Source organism: Pseudopodoces humilis, chromosome 7 (assembly GCF_049639895.1).
Source record: "Pseudopodoces humilis isolate 2021_Gansu_Grassland_sample_001 chromosome 7, ASM4963989v1, whole genome shotgun sequence".
In the NCBI taxonomy this organism is placed as follows: Eukaryota; Metazoa; Chordata; class Aves; order Passeriformes; family Paridae; genus Pseudopodoces; species Pseudopodoces humilis.
Window position 1 is genome coordinate 37855030 of NC_142206.1, and position 18865 is coordinate 37873894.

At 41.3% G+C, this 18865-nt stretch overlaps 1 protein-coding gene across 3 annotated transcripts in view; it reads right to left on the reverse strand.

Annotated features, from left to right (window-relative positions):
• BAZ1A (bromodomain adjacent to zinc finger domain 1A) overlaps window positions 1-16210 on the reverse strand; it is a 65326-nt gene extending 49116 nt beyond the window's left edge. The window contains exons 1-3 of one of the 3 annotated variants that reach the window (XM_014249946.2): window positions 16193-16210; window positions 14751-14900; window positions 7553-7831 (exon numbers count right to left, since the gene is read on the reverse strand). In XM_014249946.2, the coding sequence (XP_014105421.2) occupies window positions 7553-7831; window positions 14751-14863 (392 nt within the window). In that variant the 5' untranslated portion in view covers window positions 14864-14900; window positions 16193-16210. Of the gene's footprint in view, window positions 1-7552; window positions 7832-14750; window positions 14901-15298; window positions 15352-15589; window positions 15871-16192 lie in introns of those variants that run through there. The other 2 variants (XM_005520299.3, XM_014249944.2) reach the window with 2 other exon arrangements.
• Between the last annotated feature and the right edge of the window lie 2655 nt (window positions 16211-18865).

Below are 18865 nucleotides of genomic sequence, written 5' to 3' on the forward strand. Positions count from 1 at the left end.
GCAAACCCCATTTTTCTCCAGGCATCCAGGTGCCCCATAAACCGCTCCATGATTGCAAAACCCAAACTCCTTGGCCTTTAAGCCACATGTTGATCAGGTGGGCTCTCCTGTTCCTTTCAGCATTCCTCCCTGTTACCAAAGGGATTGAGGAAAATGCCACCTATGCTCCTGTTCCCTCAATCTGTTGCCCTCGTGCCCTGAAGTTCTTTTTGACTGCCATAAGATTTCTCTCATCAACCTTGTCACTGTCAACCTGCACAACAGCTGGAAGCAGGTAATAAATCAGAGGGCTCAATTAGTCCAGGGAGCCTCCTGATAACATCTCTTACCCACGTCCCAAGGAGGCAGCAGACTTGCCTGTGGAATGCATCCAGCTGGCATATGGGGCCCTCAGTTTCCCTGCAAAGGGAGTCACCTACAATCACCCTTCTTTCTTTCTTAACACCCAAAGTTGTGATCCATCTGGCTGACTGACGTGTTCTGGGCAGGCTCCAAGACAGAACTTAATCTCCACTATTATCTGCCTGACCCAAATATTCCAGAGCCTTATACATATTCTGCAAGGGCCCTTGTAAAGGAAAGGCAGGCTGGGGGGAATTGTCCTATCTCTCTGGGCAAGAACCTGTTTCTATTCACCCTCACCTTTTAGGTCCCCCCTCTTCTGCCTGATGGTGAGAGGGTCAGAGTTCCTCTGATGCTGGCCAAGCTTCCATCCACTGCATTTCTCTCAGGAACTGAAGGATGTGACTCCACCAGTCTGTTTTCTTTCACACTCCCTGATATTCCTCAGCCTTTTCCCTTCCTCTTCAGAATGAAACAAACCAGAACAAATTCTTTTATTCAGCTCAGCAACTCAAAGACACCTACAGAAGCTATTATGAGTTGCAGAACAAGCCAGGTAGCTCCATCTACTGCTGCGGGAGAAGTAGAAGAACACAATTTAAAGAAGAGAATCACCACTATGTAACAAGCTAAAACCATTACAGCATATCAACTGAAAAACCTCTACCCTGCAATTATTGGCACTTTCACTTCCCAGAAAAGTTCTTCCCAAATGCTAAGCAGGCCTTTACATCCAACCAAGGCTGGCATTAAAGAGGCTCTGAGAGGAGAGACCACTTCTCACAGCTTCTCAATTGAGCATTTTGCACACCAGCTTTTGATCTGGCTGGCACTAATTACTCCGACAGAAATAATAGTCTGGTACTCTGCTATGTCTCCATTTCAAATCAGAAAAACAAGATACCCAGAATGCTTAGATGAGCTGTAAATGCATCTCTGTATGCTTTATAATAAGCAGACAAAAAAAACTATCCTGTGGATGGCACATGGCAGTTTCAAGTGGGAGAGTGGGGGAACATTGCAACACTTTGAAGCCAACTTTAAAAATAAAACCCACAACAATCAGTGAGAAGCAAATTCATTTTTTAACACACACAAATGAAAGCAAAGTTTTTCAAATGCCAAAATTTAAAAAGCAGACTTTTTCTAACAGTAAATTAGTTGAATACAGAAACCCCAGAAGAGTAATACAAGAAGCTGTAGTAGCAAGTGCCAAAAAGCTGTAGCATCATTCTGTTTTGTCAGATTTTAGTCAGTTTTTTAAAAGCAAATGTCAAATAAGTGCAGTCACTCATATCCTTGTCCTAACAGTTCTCATACGCTTGAAAGTAATTAAAGAGGTAAAAGAGAGAAGATCTGAAGGAATAAGTGACATCTTTTACTAAGCTAACTGGTACTGTTTAATGAACACACAAAACAAAAGCACACAATAAGGAGACAGGTTTTATGCACATAACAGCTTCCCAAAGTACAGAAAGAGCTGCTGGTTTTGATTTTTAGCATCTTCATTTATCTGTCAAGTTATACTTAAGACTATATGTTTCAAAGAAACTAGTAGGAAACATGGTTTTGCTTAGGACAAGAGCATATACAGAGTAGCTGCATCAGCTGTCTCCTGTAGAATTAGGACAGTACTACTATATATACCCATAATTTTGAGTGCCCAGCCTTTGGTTCATAACACTGTACTGATTAAAAACAAATAAATAATAAAACAAACCAAAATCTTAACCTTTGAATTTACAGTTATAAAAGTAGAGGGTGTGGGAATGAGAGCTAACAGAGACTGGCAGTGCCAGTTGTAACATCTGTTCAACAACCTATACGAAAGGAGTTGCAGGTTCTTTCCCTTATATCATAATCTCATAGCTTCCACTAGTCAAATACAAATGTATTTATTAGTCAACAAATTTACATTTACATCCCAAAGGATTTAAGGGCAGTGAAAACTGAATTCCTTAAACATGATTTTTTCCAGGCCAGTTGACTGATCCTTAAACAGCTATGCTGAGAAAATGTATACTGTATTTGCTCTATGAATAGGTAAGCTGCTCTCCAGTACTATCAGAGATGTATACCACACTAGTTTTGATACTTTCTGGAATTCAAATTCACCTTTCAAAATAAAGCAGTAAACTTCCTTTGTATACAGGAACTTACATTTAAGCGGTACCACTAAAAAGCCACACAACCAAACAACTCATTAGTCTAAACACGGATGACACTTTGTCACTAATTACCTAATGGTCTCATTATATAATAACTCATCCTAGTACTCAGAAGACAACTACAGATACATATATAGACAGACAGATATAAACAGCCTGCCAGTTTGAATAAAAAAGTTGGAAAATCAGCTATAACTTTATGTCTTACAAGAATTATCTTCTATCACCCTAACTCCTTGTGACCAGCAATATGCTTCCTGTGCCCCACTTAAGACTTACAGAGATGAAAACAGTATGCAAATCTTTTAATTGGCCTAATGCAATGGTTAATCCACTCCTAAATGAATACTCCTAAAGCACTGGGACATCAGTCAAACAACTGATGAGTTAAAAAACGTTTGATCTGTGATTATCTGTTTCCTGCAGCCTGACAATTGTCAACATCAGATCATTCAAAACAGAGAAAGGATGTTAACCTATTCAAATGTACAATCAGATGCAGCAATCTTCCTAACAGAACATCATCTACTACTTCTGTAAGTAAGTTCATTTTTAAAAGCATTCTGGTGCTGCTTGCTCACAGACATTAGGCAAGTATTCTTTTGCAGTGGTGTCATCTAGTGGTCAATGAAAAAAATATATTCCTTTCTTTATTATTTTCTTCCTTCTTACACACTGAGCTTTAAGCAATCTATTTCAGTCTGTAAGTGGCTAACTTTTTAATTAAGTGCCGGACAAGAACTGGTTGTGCCCCAACCTCCACAAGGGGAAGGGAACACATCACCACATAAGCTATTTTTATGAGTGGGGGTAGAGTTGATAGATCTCCTCACTGCTCAAGTCAGACCAAAAACTTACCGTTTAATTAATTAATTATCAAACTGCTCATTTATATATCCTAATAAAGATGGACGCTATTTCTTGTGATAGCACCCAGACTCAGAATACTGATGATAAATCACAATATGTTGTCTAGACAGGCTTTAAATGTAGTTTTTCCTCCAACAAATTAAAATAGTTGTAAAACCTAAAAAAGCAAGCTGCTGACTTCAAGGAGAAAAGAACAGGTCCTAGTGCTAAGCAAGTTAGGCTGTTGAAGGGTTTTTTTTTTTAGTGTGTCTGAGGTATTAGCTGAGGTTATTTTCAGGTAGGCTCTCCATACCACATAGTTTCAGCTTTCAGGTAACCGTCTTCAGATGTCAAGATATTGAAAATCAATTTCACAAGTTTCAAGTACCAATAATAAAACATAGTACTAAGACGGCAACAAATGGACGGGTTACTGCAAGAGACACCATTCCTTGTGGAAAATCGAAAGGCCAACAAGTACATGGTGGAAGCTGAACTTCCAGTTCTGAATGTCAAATATATAGGAAGCAATTCCAGTAATGTGATCTGTGTTTTTCGTATCCTTCAATGAAATGTGAGGTAAAACATTAGCTGCTTATTTTACATCTTAATTGACCATGGCTAACATGAAATATTGCTGAAATCCTCCTCCCAAAAAAATCTCAAATAATTTCCATGCCTCTTTCAATAAACTTCTTTCCATAAACTGCAATGTGACATTCTAATGGACAATATTACAGTGTCAACTGGTTTCAAGTCTTTAGCAACTCAAACTTAATTTTAGATTAAGTTTTCTCTTTGTATTCTGGAGTTTTGACCTATTTTTCTGATCAATGTTTCAAATAACAGTTTTGTCTTTTGTGAAGGCAGTACTAGGAAAATGTTGTTACACAATTCCTAAGTTTCTTTGACTGGAAATCCAAGCACCTTGTGTTTGAAAGCATAGCACAGCTGCCACTTTGGAGAAAAGTCAGCTCCAGTTTGGCCAGAAAAGTCGGACACATACAAACCAAGAAAGATGGCCATTTTTAATCAATACATCACTTGAAAGGGTTAAAGAGCAAGCAGAATTATCTCCTTGTTGCTGCTAACAGATTACCAAAATGCAACCATAATTTTTAGAGACCAACTAAACAAGCCAGATGATAGGACTGGGGGGGCTTTCTCTGCAATTTGTTTCTGGTTGACAAGGGTTGTTGGAGACACCGGACATATCAAAACAAGAGGAGGACAGTATATCCCAAACTCTCCTGAGTTCCTCCTGCCAGACCTCAGTAATAAGGCAGAAGTAGCCAAATTCAAAACTGAGCAGCATAGAAAAAGGCTAGAAACAAGAAGAGACGTAAGACCAGAAAAAGTAATGGAGCATTAGACACTGCAAAAACCAGAAAACACAGGTTTCATACAATCAAAAAACCCAACATCTACCTAGACCCTGAACAAAGCACTTGTCCTCTCTTTGCAGATCACCTGTCATTTCTTGCAGTATTATAGACAACTTCATATGCTCAGTGATAAAATCATTTGCATGAAGCCAAAATGTTAAGCCTTCTAGTGTGTTTGGGCTACCTACTGCTTAATTTGTTCAAAATCTAGAAAGCTGCAATCTATCTTACAAGAATATTACACATGCAAAATTAGGAGTTATAAAATATCAGTATTTAAATTGTTTGAGAAAGCCTTGGTTACATGTGCATTATGTAGTAGGCTTGGCATTAAATGATGTACAGAGCCCAGAAAACCAAATGATCATGCTGACATTACACATGCAAAAAATTTCATATATAAAAGCAGTGGAAGAATTTAGAAGAGCACAAAACAACTGGGTTTTCATGATTGCCAAATTCTGCTGCTCTCGTAGGACACTATTACAATACAGATGGACTGTGGTAATTTTTTCTAGAGGAGATCACAAAAACATAGCTGCAAATGACAAAGGCGTGCAAACAGCTCTGCTGAAAAGCCGTATTATGTACAAGTAACATGAGTTGGTACACTTAATCCCCAATGTAGTACTTCAAAATACAGGTCAAAGTCAACTGTTCATTGGCAGACAAATAACTACACCTCACCTCCTCCCACTTTGTATTCTTTAATTATGTACCTCTAAGCATAAAAGTCCCTCCACATTACCATGCTATTTGCAGTGTTTCCTGGATTTAGTATTAAAGGTTGGAACTAGCTCCCTGATATACCTTTGTCTAGAATATCAGTGACATACAATCAGGTGAGGCAAGTTTTTTATTCTTCATTTTACAACAATTTATGCTAACACAGTTTAAAACATACAATCTCTAGCAGGCTAATCTTTGATGGAAATAAATTTTATTTGAAACTTAAATTTTTTAAATGGTATCCAGCCCATCTCAGAGGCTTAAGAAATTTAGCTTATATCCTATTCATGTACTCATCAGTGAAAGTAGAACATACATATCTAACAATTTTGTGTTTATCTCAACACAAGTTCAAGTAACCACAAAGACTGATTTAAAGACTGGTAAAAAAACTAAAGGACTCTCTTAAGGGGGTGTCACCTTTGGAAAAATCTTTGGAAAGCTACGATTTGCACACGTAAATATTTTAGAAAAGTAACAGAAAGAGTCATTCTTCAGGGCAAAAATCTTTTAGAAGAACAGTAATTTTTTTTTGCTATTTTTCTGGAAACTGTTTTCTACCTCTGAAGATACTAAGGCGTTTCACTGAGCAAAAGAAAAAGAACACCTGAACTATACTAACAGTTCCTAATATTCATGTTTCTAAATAAACAAATGAAACAAGCAAACACCCTATTCTCTAAGCAAAATTACTGCAATACCAGTGGTAGCATCAGTCTAGTCATTTGACAAGTATAAAGATGAGAAAGAGAGAAAGAAACTTTAGGCTTTCCTTATAGAGGGCAGTAATCCTACTGAAGTTGTTCTTGTCCTTACTTTGCAGACTGGGACTTTACTGGTTGAAAAGAACAGAACAGTGAAGAGACAGAAAGCTCTTCTATTAAGCACTGACCTTATGTACATAACCATATTAATTTCCTTACAACTTATCTCCTGCAGTGCATCAAGATTTTTCTTTGCCATAAATAATATCTGGATCAGCCACTACAAAAACTCACACAATGTAACTGTTCTCCAATGACCATTTTGAACCAGCCCACTCCTATCACCCAACAAACACCAGACTATGCACTAAGTATCAGGCCACCCACCGGAGTCCCTTCTACTCTGAAGTGTAAGCTGTCACCTTCCTCCTGAGAAAAAGCAAAATAAACTGACCCTACAGACAACAAAAATCCCAGCAGCAACAGCTGAACAGACAAAGGCTTTAACACCCATTCTACAGGTACTTCCCAAGCTGAACATGTATTTTCACATCTTAAACCTCAATTAGGTAAAACTGTAAACTCATTTAGATAAAATAGGGATCTTTTCTAGACCTCTCCTAGAAGCTGCTTTAAAGCCTCAAGCTTATTTATACTATAGAGCATATGTACCAATGATATGGGAAAGAACATATCTGAAGCTCAAAATTCTTCCAAGGTTTTAATCAGTCTAAGACGACAGTAAAGACATTTGCAATAAATACACCAGTATAGCAGTAAGGATAACACTAACTTTGAGTGGGAAGAAACCCCTATCAGCCTAAATTCCAGATAATCAACTTATTATAAACATTACACAATTAATTCCCAACTATGCCAATAATGCAATCACGATTTTTGCATTGCCTAAAAAGGAAAATCCAACATTTATCAATTATTTTAAGCTTCCAGTAGTTTGGCCATGAATTCTGAATGCTTAATCAAAACTTTTGTGTGTGTTTTTAAATTCATAGCTTTCCCTAATTTCTCATTAAATCTTATTCTACAAATAGCCCACCTTTCTCACACCGAAAAACCGACATTCCTTTGCAAATCCACCACACAGACCAAAAAACATGCAGTGTCAAGACCTGAGAGCACTATCCTATCTCCACAGCTGCTTCAAAGCTAAGGGAAGGTATCAAGCACAGCAACACAATCCTGCTCTTAATTAAAGTAGGGAAGCACAGTAATAGTATCACCAGATTAAGCATCACACTTCACTTGGATGTATTTGTTTGATGGAGTTTATTACCCTGGGTTTTGGGCTCAAAAATGCACACACAAACCCCACCAACACCGAACAAAAAGAAGTATTTATTTTAAGTATACTTACCTTGCACCATTATTTCTAAGTACTTCCACTGTTTCATCAACAAAATACCGATCCTTAACATAAGCAAAGATTTCATCACAGATCTCATGAAGTCGGGTGCGATGGGTAAGGGTGGCCAAGTAGAGAACTGGAATGATGAGTGCCTCTGGAAAACTTTGAAGATTATGTCTGGCTTTCTTCTCTGATTCCAGAGCTTCCTGATATGTGAGTCCTGGTTTACCTGTGACAGCACAGCTCCACACAAGGCTGTTGCACAGAATGGTGCGTTCAAAAAAATCACTGGAAATGAAGAAGGGTTGGAGGGGAAAGAAAGAAAGAAAACAGTTGAGTTCTGACTAACATTTGAAACTTGCTCACAGTTAATACAGCAGCAAACTGCAAATAACTTTTACAAGTGTGAAATGCAAAAGCAGCTCTACTCCTCTAAGCTTTGTAGATATCAAGGGTTGCCACTTTCAGCCATGGCATGGTAAATTGCTATTGTACAACCAAAGTCTCCTCTCATTACAGACTACAGTAAGAGAATCAAGACCTAGAAATGCTGCAAACAAATATTCATGTATAAGAAGCCTCTTGCATACTAATACACTGAGTTTAATAGGTGTCATATCATACTTGCATCTCCTCCATTTCCACAAATATTTGCAAGATGAATGCCTAAAACTGTACAAACACGAAATAACTTTAAGATCACAAACATGTTGCAACTTGAGTAAGTTCCAGATTTTGAGTGCCTTAACTCACAAAAAAAAAAAGATGGGAGAGGTAAAAAATTAATGTCAAGTAGTTCTCTAAATAGTTCTTATTCCTTCACTGTTTGCATAGCTCTTACAAAAAAGCACTGTAATACGCTTTCCTACAGATTCTTTTCCTCCCTTGTTCCGTTAGTAAATATTGATTCTCCTCCTTACACACATTTCCAATTAAGGTTAAAATTGCATTGTTGTTAGTGCTTCCTTACTAGCTATTGTATTGGAATCAAGAATGAAGAGCTTTCATTAGCCAAAATCTGTCCATTTATGACAGGTATCAGAAGAAAAGCAGTTTATTAAAACATTTTCTAAATGAAGTAGATGGTGTATCTATTCACAAAGCCATGTAAAAACATACCATATACTATGGATCAGTGATCAGACAGCAAAGCAATCTTTCAATATGCCCCAGTTCAGACAATGCTTTTATTTGCCTTTAAAAATATTAACAGACTAGTACTGATAACTGCTGAACGCACATGACAAACTGACATTTGTTTTGTCTTGATCAGTCCAGCACAGCTATTTTGAAGCACACAGTACTTTCAGTCAACTGCATGCTACATGAGACATCTATACTGAAGTTTCATTTCATTCCTTTAAATGAAAAAACTAAACCGAAGTGTTTCTATTTTAAAAATGACAGACCTGTCCAAATAATTTCTAGTAATGAGGTTAAGAGAATTGGACAGTTCACACTGAGTTTTTTCTCGCAGTCTCCCTGCAAACCCAAGCTGGCAAACATTCATCAGTGACACTGATGCAGATGACAGTGTTCACTGCAGATGGACAGATGAACCATAACATTTTGTAAATGAAAATGGAAATTTCAGATTGAGGACAATGAAGGGTCTTGGCTCAGATAATCCTTTCTGTATGAGCACAGGATTCCTCTGAGCAAGATATGCTTTAGGAAGAACATCAGCTGCGAGAAGGGGAAAAAGACAGAAGAGGAAGACGTAGATAAATTATCAGAATAATATTTAATAGCTACAAAATTTCAGATTTTTATATCATCCACTATCCTGCTATCTACTTAATATATTTTACAGTACATGGATAATGTGGGTCTGCTTATCCTAAAGACAAAAAGGAGAGGAACAAAGGAGAGAGAATTAGATAAATTATTCTTCAATATATGTAGAACAGATGGCTGTCAGTCATTCTTCGTACATCTTTATTGTGTATTATACTTAAACATATTAAAGAACAGGTTAGACAGAAATCTGTTTTGTGAGTTTGGTTTGGGTTTTTTTGTGAGATGATAGGATAGGTAAAAAGTGATCTCTTTAGGTCTCATCCTGCCCTACATCTCAATATTTCTGTATTAGACTAAGTAATTTTTATGGATGGATATTCAGTGGATAAAGTAACACTCAGTTAAATCTTCATTCAGCTGTGTTTCTACTTACCAGAGAAGTTCTTGATAATTATCTTTAGCCAGGAAATAGAAAAACACTCTAAAGAGTTACTAAAAAATGTAACAGAATATAATTTTTCAAAAATTATATAAGTTAAAAAAAGAAGTCAAGGAGGTATCAGAGAGCAAGGGAGAGACAGAGGTTCACACTGACAGTGTCCCTTTAAGAGCTGCTGTTATTCTTTGTGAGGGGACACAGGGCAGTCATGCTATTTAAAGCAGCAGCATTGAACTTAGAGGAGAAAAAAAAAAAGCAACAAAAAAATTAAAAATCTAGATCAACAAACCTCTCTCTAAAAATTCCTAATCCATGATTATTACAAGTACAGAATGCTAAGATTACTTTAACTGAAACATATTTGAAGAAAACATGTTCAATTTGCATATGAGCATATTTTGTGTATCTAGTTTCATTCTCCCTCATTTCCTCTTTTGTTTTGTGTGGATTTTTCCCCTGTGAATTTACAGGGAAGAAAAAATACGGTGTGAAAAAACCCCTACATTCCATTTTGAAAGTGTTGTTTAGCTATCTTTACCTATAGTGCATTAAAACCATCTGTGGCTTAGTCTGTTAACAGAGTTTCATTGCAATGTTTTAAGGATCTCACTTTAACTTGGTTTGAGAAAAAACAAAATCCCACAGGATACCACCAAATATACTCTTTCTGTCTCTGTCTCTCTCCAGTGCACATCAGTTACACAAAACACTTGACAAAGAGCAGACACAACAACAACCAAACCAAGAGAATGGCAGCAGCAGCGATACCCTTTCCCTTTACTTGAAGGGTAATAATGCCCTTGATCATATTCCACCTTCAAATTAACTTCACAACAGCAAAAACATCAGCTGCTACATCACATCTGAATCTTTTCCTATGTCTTTATCTAGGGTATTATGGTTTCTGGGGCTTCCTTTCTGGTTCAAGATCTCTGTGACTTTTAACAATATGGAGGAAGAAGTTCATACAAAACACATCCACTAAGTTCGCTTGCATGGTCGCATCTGCATTCAAGAAGCAAAACGCAACTGCAGCACCCTGGTGATGTCCACATCAGTTCAACTACTCATGGAGCATGGACTAAAAACTAATTTGCCTTTGTAGTTGTAATTAACACCAACTTCTCAGCTGGATGCCTCTTTTCATTTAATTAGTTAGTTTTCTATGCAAGGTAAGGCTAACTGTAAAATTATCAGCAAATCACTGAGTAGTAGTTTAATGCTGCTACTCAGTAGGTATTTGATAGGAGGCAGTTCATTAACAGAAGCAAGAAATAAATTACTTACAATCTCTGTGCTGACTGCATTTGCAAGGGATATAAAAATATCAGCTGAAAAATTACGACTGTCTTTTGCTTGAACTAACCAAATATTCCTCTTGATTTTAAGATCTACTCTATCTTTAGTGTGCTTCAAGAGCATTTATTGCAAACATTTACTTCCATTAATTTTCCTAGCATATGTTAAAAACAAGTCATTTAGTGTACCACAGGAGGGTAATCAGAGAAGACCAACTCTTCCATTCTGGATCACAGTTTTCTTATACTCTTCTTATACTTCTGGTCTCCAGAAGTACTCAAGAATATGTATTACAAATAAGACACAAAATGAAAAAAAAACCAAAAAATAATAAATACATTTATTCCTTAATATTTGTAGGTTTATTATGCATTAAGGAATATGTTTAAAATTATGAGTTTCTCTCCAAGAAAACACGAAAATTCACCTAATTTAACTAAGGACACTTAAAAAGACTTTTGAAATATCTCTGACTGTAACCAATAACTCCACAGGACAACCTGTAAAGAAGTTTCACTAAGCTTTGAAGATGAAGAGAAACTGCTCTTCCTTCCCCCTCTCATGTTCTAGAATGAGAAACATTCCTACCCTGCATCTATGCTACTCATCATTATCTTTTTCAAACTGTCTTCATATACAAGACTTCCCACACTTCAATAATAGTTTTCTCTGCACATCTGTATCAGCTATTAACTTTCACAGACAAGGTGTCAGAGACTGGTGGTAACATCCCACTGGTTCAATGTTTTTCATACATTCATTCCATATACCTCATGCACATCCATACTTGATTTTTTTTATGATCCCAGACTCTCCTTGCTGGCCAGTCCCTCTAACCAGGGATATAACCAAGCACAAAGAATATCAGCTCTCACAGTTTGTGTGACTAAGAATAAAAATAACTGGCTGTGCCCGCCTGCTTTGGAAAGGGTTACAAAATTATGTGATTGTATTTCAGATTAAAGAGGAAATACATTCTTAACGGGAAAGTCACTTTACAAAATACTAGTCTTGCCAAATTCTTATCATATTAGTATAACCATTTCTTATATAGAAAAAGAGTAATACTAATGTATGATTTCTAATCAACTCTACTAAAACTGACACAGGCCTGAAAGCAGCTTTTCAACACTAAGTTTGTGCTCTGCCAAGAAACCCACCAAACAACCCAACAAAAAACAAACACAAAACCAACTTGAGTCTTAACTGTTTGTACTAGTTAAAAGCATTCATATAGTTGATGGAGAGGGTGAGTTCAGATTATCATATGTATCTGTACAGCCCTCTTGAGCCAGTTGGACCCTGTAATTTTTAAATTCTCCCCTCAAAAAGTAGATTCAGAGAAGCTCAATTTAGACAATGGCTTTATTTCATGAAACAGCTAATACAATTTTTAAGAAGTGGGGCCTCCCTATCCCTTATTAATCTAATTGCCCTTTCTTGGACAAAAGAATAGGTACTGTGGTTTTCAGAAGACATTATCAATCAGAAGCCAGCAGAGACAAGGATCAGCATGTTTAAAACTGTCTAAAAGATGACCAGCCTTATGTTCTCCAGCAGATTATGCCACAACTAATAGTAACCTAAACTTACTACCCATCTGTGCCAGAACACTTTGCTAGGTAAAGAAAGTACCACATTTTCCAATCCAATGCAACAATTTTACACAACCTAACAAAAAGAGCCAAAACCAAAAGCAACAAAAACAAACACATTACCAAAAAACATACACACCCATACACAAAAAACAAGCACAGCAGAGTTTTCTGCAGAGTCTTCCCAAATACTACATTCTAAGGCCTGACCTCTCAGCCAACCACCGACTGACATTTCTAGGGATCGTCTGTGTGAACACATCTAAATTTATCCCTTAATTCATGAACTTTGGTTAAGTAAGGAATTTGGTCTTTCATACTTCTTAATGACAACACCTCTGCAGTATAAATAAGCCTGTCAGAATACTTGAAATAGTCACCAAACATTTTGGGAATAGAAATTTTTAAACTATTATTTTTCATACTGAAATTTTAGTAAAACTACATGTACCTGAAACGTATTTCCCTGCAGTGTCAAGAAATACATTACAGTCATCTAATGATGTGATAATAATTGTAACCAGAAAAGCAGCTTCAAAATATCAGAAGCTGGGAGAGGGCGACTTAATTCCTACAGAAACAGGAGGCTTTCACCTCTCCCTTGTTAGGTTCTTATATGCCATATAAAGAAAATACTCCTAAAGAACATACTCAGCACTCATAGAGTGTATAGCTCAGGGAACAGTAAGGCATTACCCTTCAAAGTTACCTAATCCAGCTTCTTTAAAATTTTAATAAGTGAAGTGTATTTGAGCAACAAGTCTAAACATGAAAAAGATTTAAGTGTGCTTTTATTTCATATGTTGCAAATGAAAAGCATTTTAGATTTCACCTCGTTAGTCTGCACATCTTTAAAAAAATTATACTTTGGATTCGAGGGCCTTTTATAGGCGGGCATGGTGCTGGATCAGACCGGTGGTGAAAACCCATAATTTATCGGCTTTTGAAAAACGTCTTGCTAAATATTTTCTGTCCATTGTTCTTACAAGCGGTGGGGTGGCTGCGAGTTCGGGACTACCCGTGCCATCCGCCTTCAACCGTTAACGGGAATTTCATCAATCCTGTTCAGCTTTGTACACGCGGAAAAGAAGAAAAAACAATTCAAAAAAAAAAAAAAAAAAAAAAGTAGGGAGGAAAAAAAAAAAAGAGGGATGGGAAGAGCGATAAGAGCCTCACTAGAAAAAAAGCTCCTAAGGGGACAGGTGCGCTCACCGGGCTTTAGGCAGGGTTTAACCCCCGGCTTTGCCACGCAGCCGGGCGGCACGGGAGGGCTCCGGCGGCGGGACCCCTACCCCGCCGGACAGGTGCAGCGACCCCGCGCTGCGCTCCGCCGCCGGCCATTTCCAACTAGATCAGCCGGCGGCTCCCCGCGGAGGCGGGGCCAGGGAGGCCCTGGGCGGCGCAGCGAGGGCCGGCAGTAAGGGGTTAACATCGGCGGGAGCCGACCGGACAGCCCAGCCCGGCGGAGCCCGGCGGAGCCCAGCGGGCCCAGCAGCCGGTGCCCCCCGCCCGGCCGTCACCACAACAATGGGGCGACCGGCACATGCCGGGCGGGCGGGCGGCCCCGCTGCGCCAGCTGAACGTGGGCCCGCTGCGGCTCCTTCCGCGGGGCGGCCTAGCGCCGTGCGCCGCCGACACGCGGCTGCCGGCGGGGGCGGACGGGAGGGAGAGCCCGAGCACGGCAGACGCTCGTTGCCGCCCGCCGCCTCCCACCCCCGCCACCTTCACTTCCCCGGCGGGAGCTTGGGCGCCACGGCGGAATGAGCGAGAGAAGGGGGGGGGGAAGGAGCCGGCTGTCTTCCTTCCCCGCGGGTGAAGGGGGCTGCGGGGTACCCCCGCCGAGGAGGGGCAGGGATTCCCCCTGCCCCAGGCAAGAGATCCTCCCTCTCTTCCCCCACCCCCTTCGCGAGGCCACAGGCTCGGCGCCAGCCGCGGTCCCCCCTCACACCCCCCGGCAAGGCTCCCCGCAGCGATCCGGGGAATCCCCTTTCCTCCCTCCCTGCCCGCCCAGGTGTCAAGAGCCGATGGGGGCTCCAGGCGCTCCCTGCCCGCCGCCGCCGGAGCGCGGGGGGGTCGGCGGGGGAGTGCAGGACAGACATAGGGACGCGGACACCGATACGGGGCTGTTTCTTACTCGTAGTTCCTGAAGATCTCGTTAGTGACCCTACAGTAGAAAACACGTTCGTCCGGCCGGAGGTCGGCGGGGGGCTTCACCCTCACGAAGGGCTTTCGGTGCAGCAGCGGCATCGCCCCGCTCCCGGCTCTCTTCCTGCCCCAGGATCGGCTTCAGGGAGTAAGGGAAAAAAATAAAAAACAAAACAAAACACGTAGGGATTAAGCGAGGCAGCAGCGCCCACCAGCCCGGGGAGGAGGGAGCGAGCCCGGCGTATCCCTCCTCCCGGGGGAACAGCGGCAGGAGCGAGCGGGAGCGGCGGCGGCGACTCGACGGAGCCTTTTGTGTGCCCGACACGCCGTTGCCTGCCTGGGACTGCGCGCGGACCAACGGCGGCACCTTCCTCCGCCTCCGCCCGCCTCACAATGGGGCCATGACGCCGAGCGGCGGGCGGAGGCGGCAACCCCCGCGCCAGCCGCGCAACGTGCTCGGCTCGGGGATACCCCGGCCGCGCTTTGTCTCCTGCGGCGCCCCTGCCTTCGGGTCACCCCCTTTCCCCCGCCTCTGACCCACACACGCCGGGCCGGACACCAACTTCCACTCCCCCGCCGCCTCCGCCTCCTCCTCCTCTCCGCAAAGCAAACACCCAGGAGGGGCAGCGCCGACCACTTATCTCCCTCCTTCCCTTCCTGCCGGGTCGCTGCCTAACTGGGGTCCTCGCCCTTCCCGCCCCGCGCCGCGCCCCGGCCCAGCGGCTGCCGGGCTCCGTCGCCGCGGGACAGCGCGGCCGCGGCGCGGGGGACAGCCCGGCCTCTGGCCTGTCCAGCGGGGGCTGCGGGGCTCCCTCCCCTCCTGCCCACCTGGTGCGGCCACAGGCTGCGCTCGCTGGTCGGTCGGTCGGTCGGTGCGGAGCGCGGTCCCCCTCGCCGCGTTTCTTCCCTTTCCTCAGCCCCCCCCCCGCCGGCTCCTGGGAAGTTTTTGATCTACTTCTTCAAGCCCTCAATCAGGAAGAGCTGCGGGGAGGAGCCTTCCCCTGCTCTCCCCTACATCTTTATTGGCCGCTCGGTGCCTTCCAGCGTGTGTCACACAGGAAGACAGCGAGCTACATTATTAATTAATGGCTGAGAGGGCGCATCCTCCATTTTTGAATTATCAGCCGGAGACCTCCGGTGCGGGGGGTGGGCCCAGCCCGGCTGCCCATGAGGGGAAGGCGGCTCTCTCCGCGCGGCGCTGCGGCCGGGCCGGGCCGGGCCGGGCTGCGGGCGGCATTAGCACGGCGACCGTGGCACGGCGGTCACGGCTCGGCGGGGCGGCCGAGCCTGCGGCGTGCGGTGCCGCCCGCCCGCGCCCCCGCCAGCGGCGTCAGCAGCCGGTGCCGAGGGGCCGCCGAGCAGCTGTGAGACCGCCGGCCCCGGCGAGACCACCGCTCGGCCCCGGAGCCACCCCCTCTCTGCCCTTCGTACCTGCCCTGCGAACAGGGGCCCCGGCGCGTCTCCTGCGGGGCTGATCCCCAGCGGATTTCGGCGTTTGACAGTGCAGGGCCGGGCACGCTGCTCTCTCAGTTACAGCCCCCGAGCCATAGTGCTGTCGGCGCGTGCGGGGGCGTACGGCTGTATTTTGCAGAAAGTGAGATTGTATATAATTAAGATGAGCATGAGGATTGTACGTGGGCCCCCTAACATTGATTTTCCTTCCAGCTCACCGAAAATGTCATTAAATGGTTTCGTTAGAGTATTAATTTTTCACGACCTTTTTTTTTTTTGATACTAATGCATTTACAGTGTCATCGGTAATTAAAACTGGAGTATTAAATTAATTGTGTTCCTAAGAGTGCTAGCCAGATTGGAAGACAAAAACCACAGAAAGTCCACATCCATTGTAATGCATCACAACTAAGTGCCGTGTTTATATAAAAATTTACTGAATAACAGTAGAAAGTCCTTAGAACTACTGATGTGATTAATATCTGAAGGCTAATTCCTAAATAATACAACAACTGAAAATGCCTTTCCTGCAAATAAAGGTCCCGTGCTCTTTCCTGCACCTGTGCATGGTTTGCTTTCTTCTGCAAGTCAAGGCAGAACTCGGCACTGCTGTAGCATGTGTGACTAAAAGAATGTGTACATACAATCCACTAATTATTTTAAAAAGATCAGGTTTTAATCAAAAACATTGAGAAATGTTAATGTTTACTTCCTCAAATTAAGTTTACAAAGCTTGATCTGCAAACCAGGTTAACTCCTTAGTTCTACCAGTTTATTTTCATTTATCAGCTGGCTTCCCTCTCAGTTTTTAATTTCTTTCTAGCAAAGGGCACAAATGCTACTTGAATTAATGCATTTGTATCTAACATCTGGTAATTTTTAGTCTACTTTGCCTCAAAACTGTAGTACGCCATGCTTACGACATTTAGTGTTGCCAGCTCTTAGGGCTGCAGCGATTTTGCAACACTTAGCTTTGTTTTGAGCTCTTCAGCAAATGCAATTAAATTGGAACCTCAGGTCATCTTAAAAATAATTATGTTCCTAAATCTCAAGTTTGAGAGAAATGCCGGAATATACAGCCCCAAAAGGCTTACAAATTAGAAGGGAAAGAAAAGCTTTGAGTTTTAAATTTTTGTAAATCTTATTATTTTTAAGCCAGTATCATGACGTTTGGGAACCTGGCTGCTTTTTTTTCATTCTTGTGTTGTCAGCACAGCATTATTTTAGCACTAGGTTGGTATCCATGAAAAATGCATGAGCTGATAGAACTGTGACATCAAAAGCAAATTCCCTTTTCCTCTTAACGCTCTCTTGCTCTCGTTCTCTTTTCTTCTCACCTTTTCCTCCTCCTCGTGTTCTTCCCACCTCATTATTGCCTCGGTGATTTTCCAGTTAACAGATCCTTACTGAGTAGGGTTGCACTGGGTGTTCATGTTTTTAGGACAGAGAGGAGCAGTTAATTTAGTTTTCACCTTTGTTCTTTAAAATCTACAAATCCAGGCTCTGGTTCTTCTTCCAATGAGGTCAGCAGAACCTAGAACAAGATTTATGATGCCAGCTAAATATCTACTAAGTGGGCATTGAGAAATCAACATAAAATAATTCTGAAACATCAGAAAAAGCTTACTTTTCTTCCACAGGAATATTTCTTTTATTTTAACACTATGTTTAATCTTTATAATAATTTGGGATTTTTTACAAATTACTGAAAGTAGTTTTAATTCAAGATGCAGAAATGGGATGATTGGTAACATTCAGTGGGGTTGTTAATGTGGACTTTACCACAAAACAGCAAAAATGAAGCTGCTGCCTTTTTAGAAGATGACTTATACACTAACAGATATATTAAACCTAGTTCCCTAGTCAGGGAGATTGCAGTTCTCATTCACAGAACTTTAAAAATAGTTATATTTGGAATATAAAATCTTATAAAACAGTTGATCTCTATGCTTTACAAGAGTAGAACAATTTCCTAGGGACAGAGTCAACCCAGGCTTGGGGCAGCCGCCCCTGCCCAGCTGCTCCTTCAAAGCTCCCCACAGTCTGAAAATTTTATATTTCTTTTCATTGGATCCTTCCAGTATTACTGATTCATTTCCTTATCCTATTTCTTCCTCTCTTTAAACTACCAAGAACTGCTTTACACAAAGATGCTGCAAAATTTTTATTCAACAATGTCCATTACAAAATAATTCCATATATGACTGTTATTCTGGAAAAAGTAGAGCAATATTTTACTAAAGGATTGTCACTTTACAATCACACTTCAATTTATGTTGGAATAACTAATATTTGTCCAAATCATATACTTGGAACTGTGCAAAAGGAGAATTTTTACCCATTATTTTTATATTTACTGTTATTATTATCATGCAGCTGGGAGAGTATTTTCTGCAGTGTGTTTAGCCATTTGGTCTCTTGATTTTTTTTGTTCCTTTTATTTTTTCCCCAAAGTTGTCACTTTATTCTCTGAAGGTTTTGCTGAAGTTAGAGAAAAAAATAATTGTATTTCTTCATAAAGAACATCCTTGGACCTTGAATGTTATGCTAGGTTCTCAACTCTATTTTTTGTAAAAAACATATGGTTGAAAAGATAAATGTGAAAATGTGTAAATGATAGATTGCTAGTGAGTTGTTCTGTCAAATGTCATG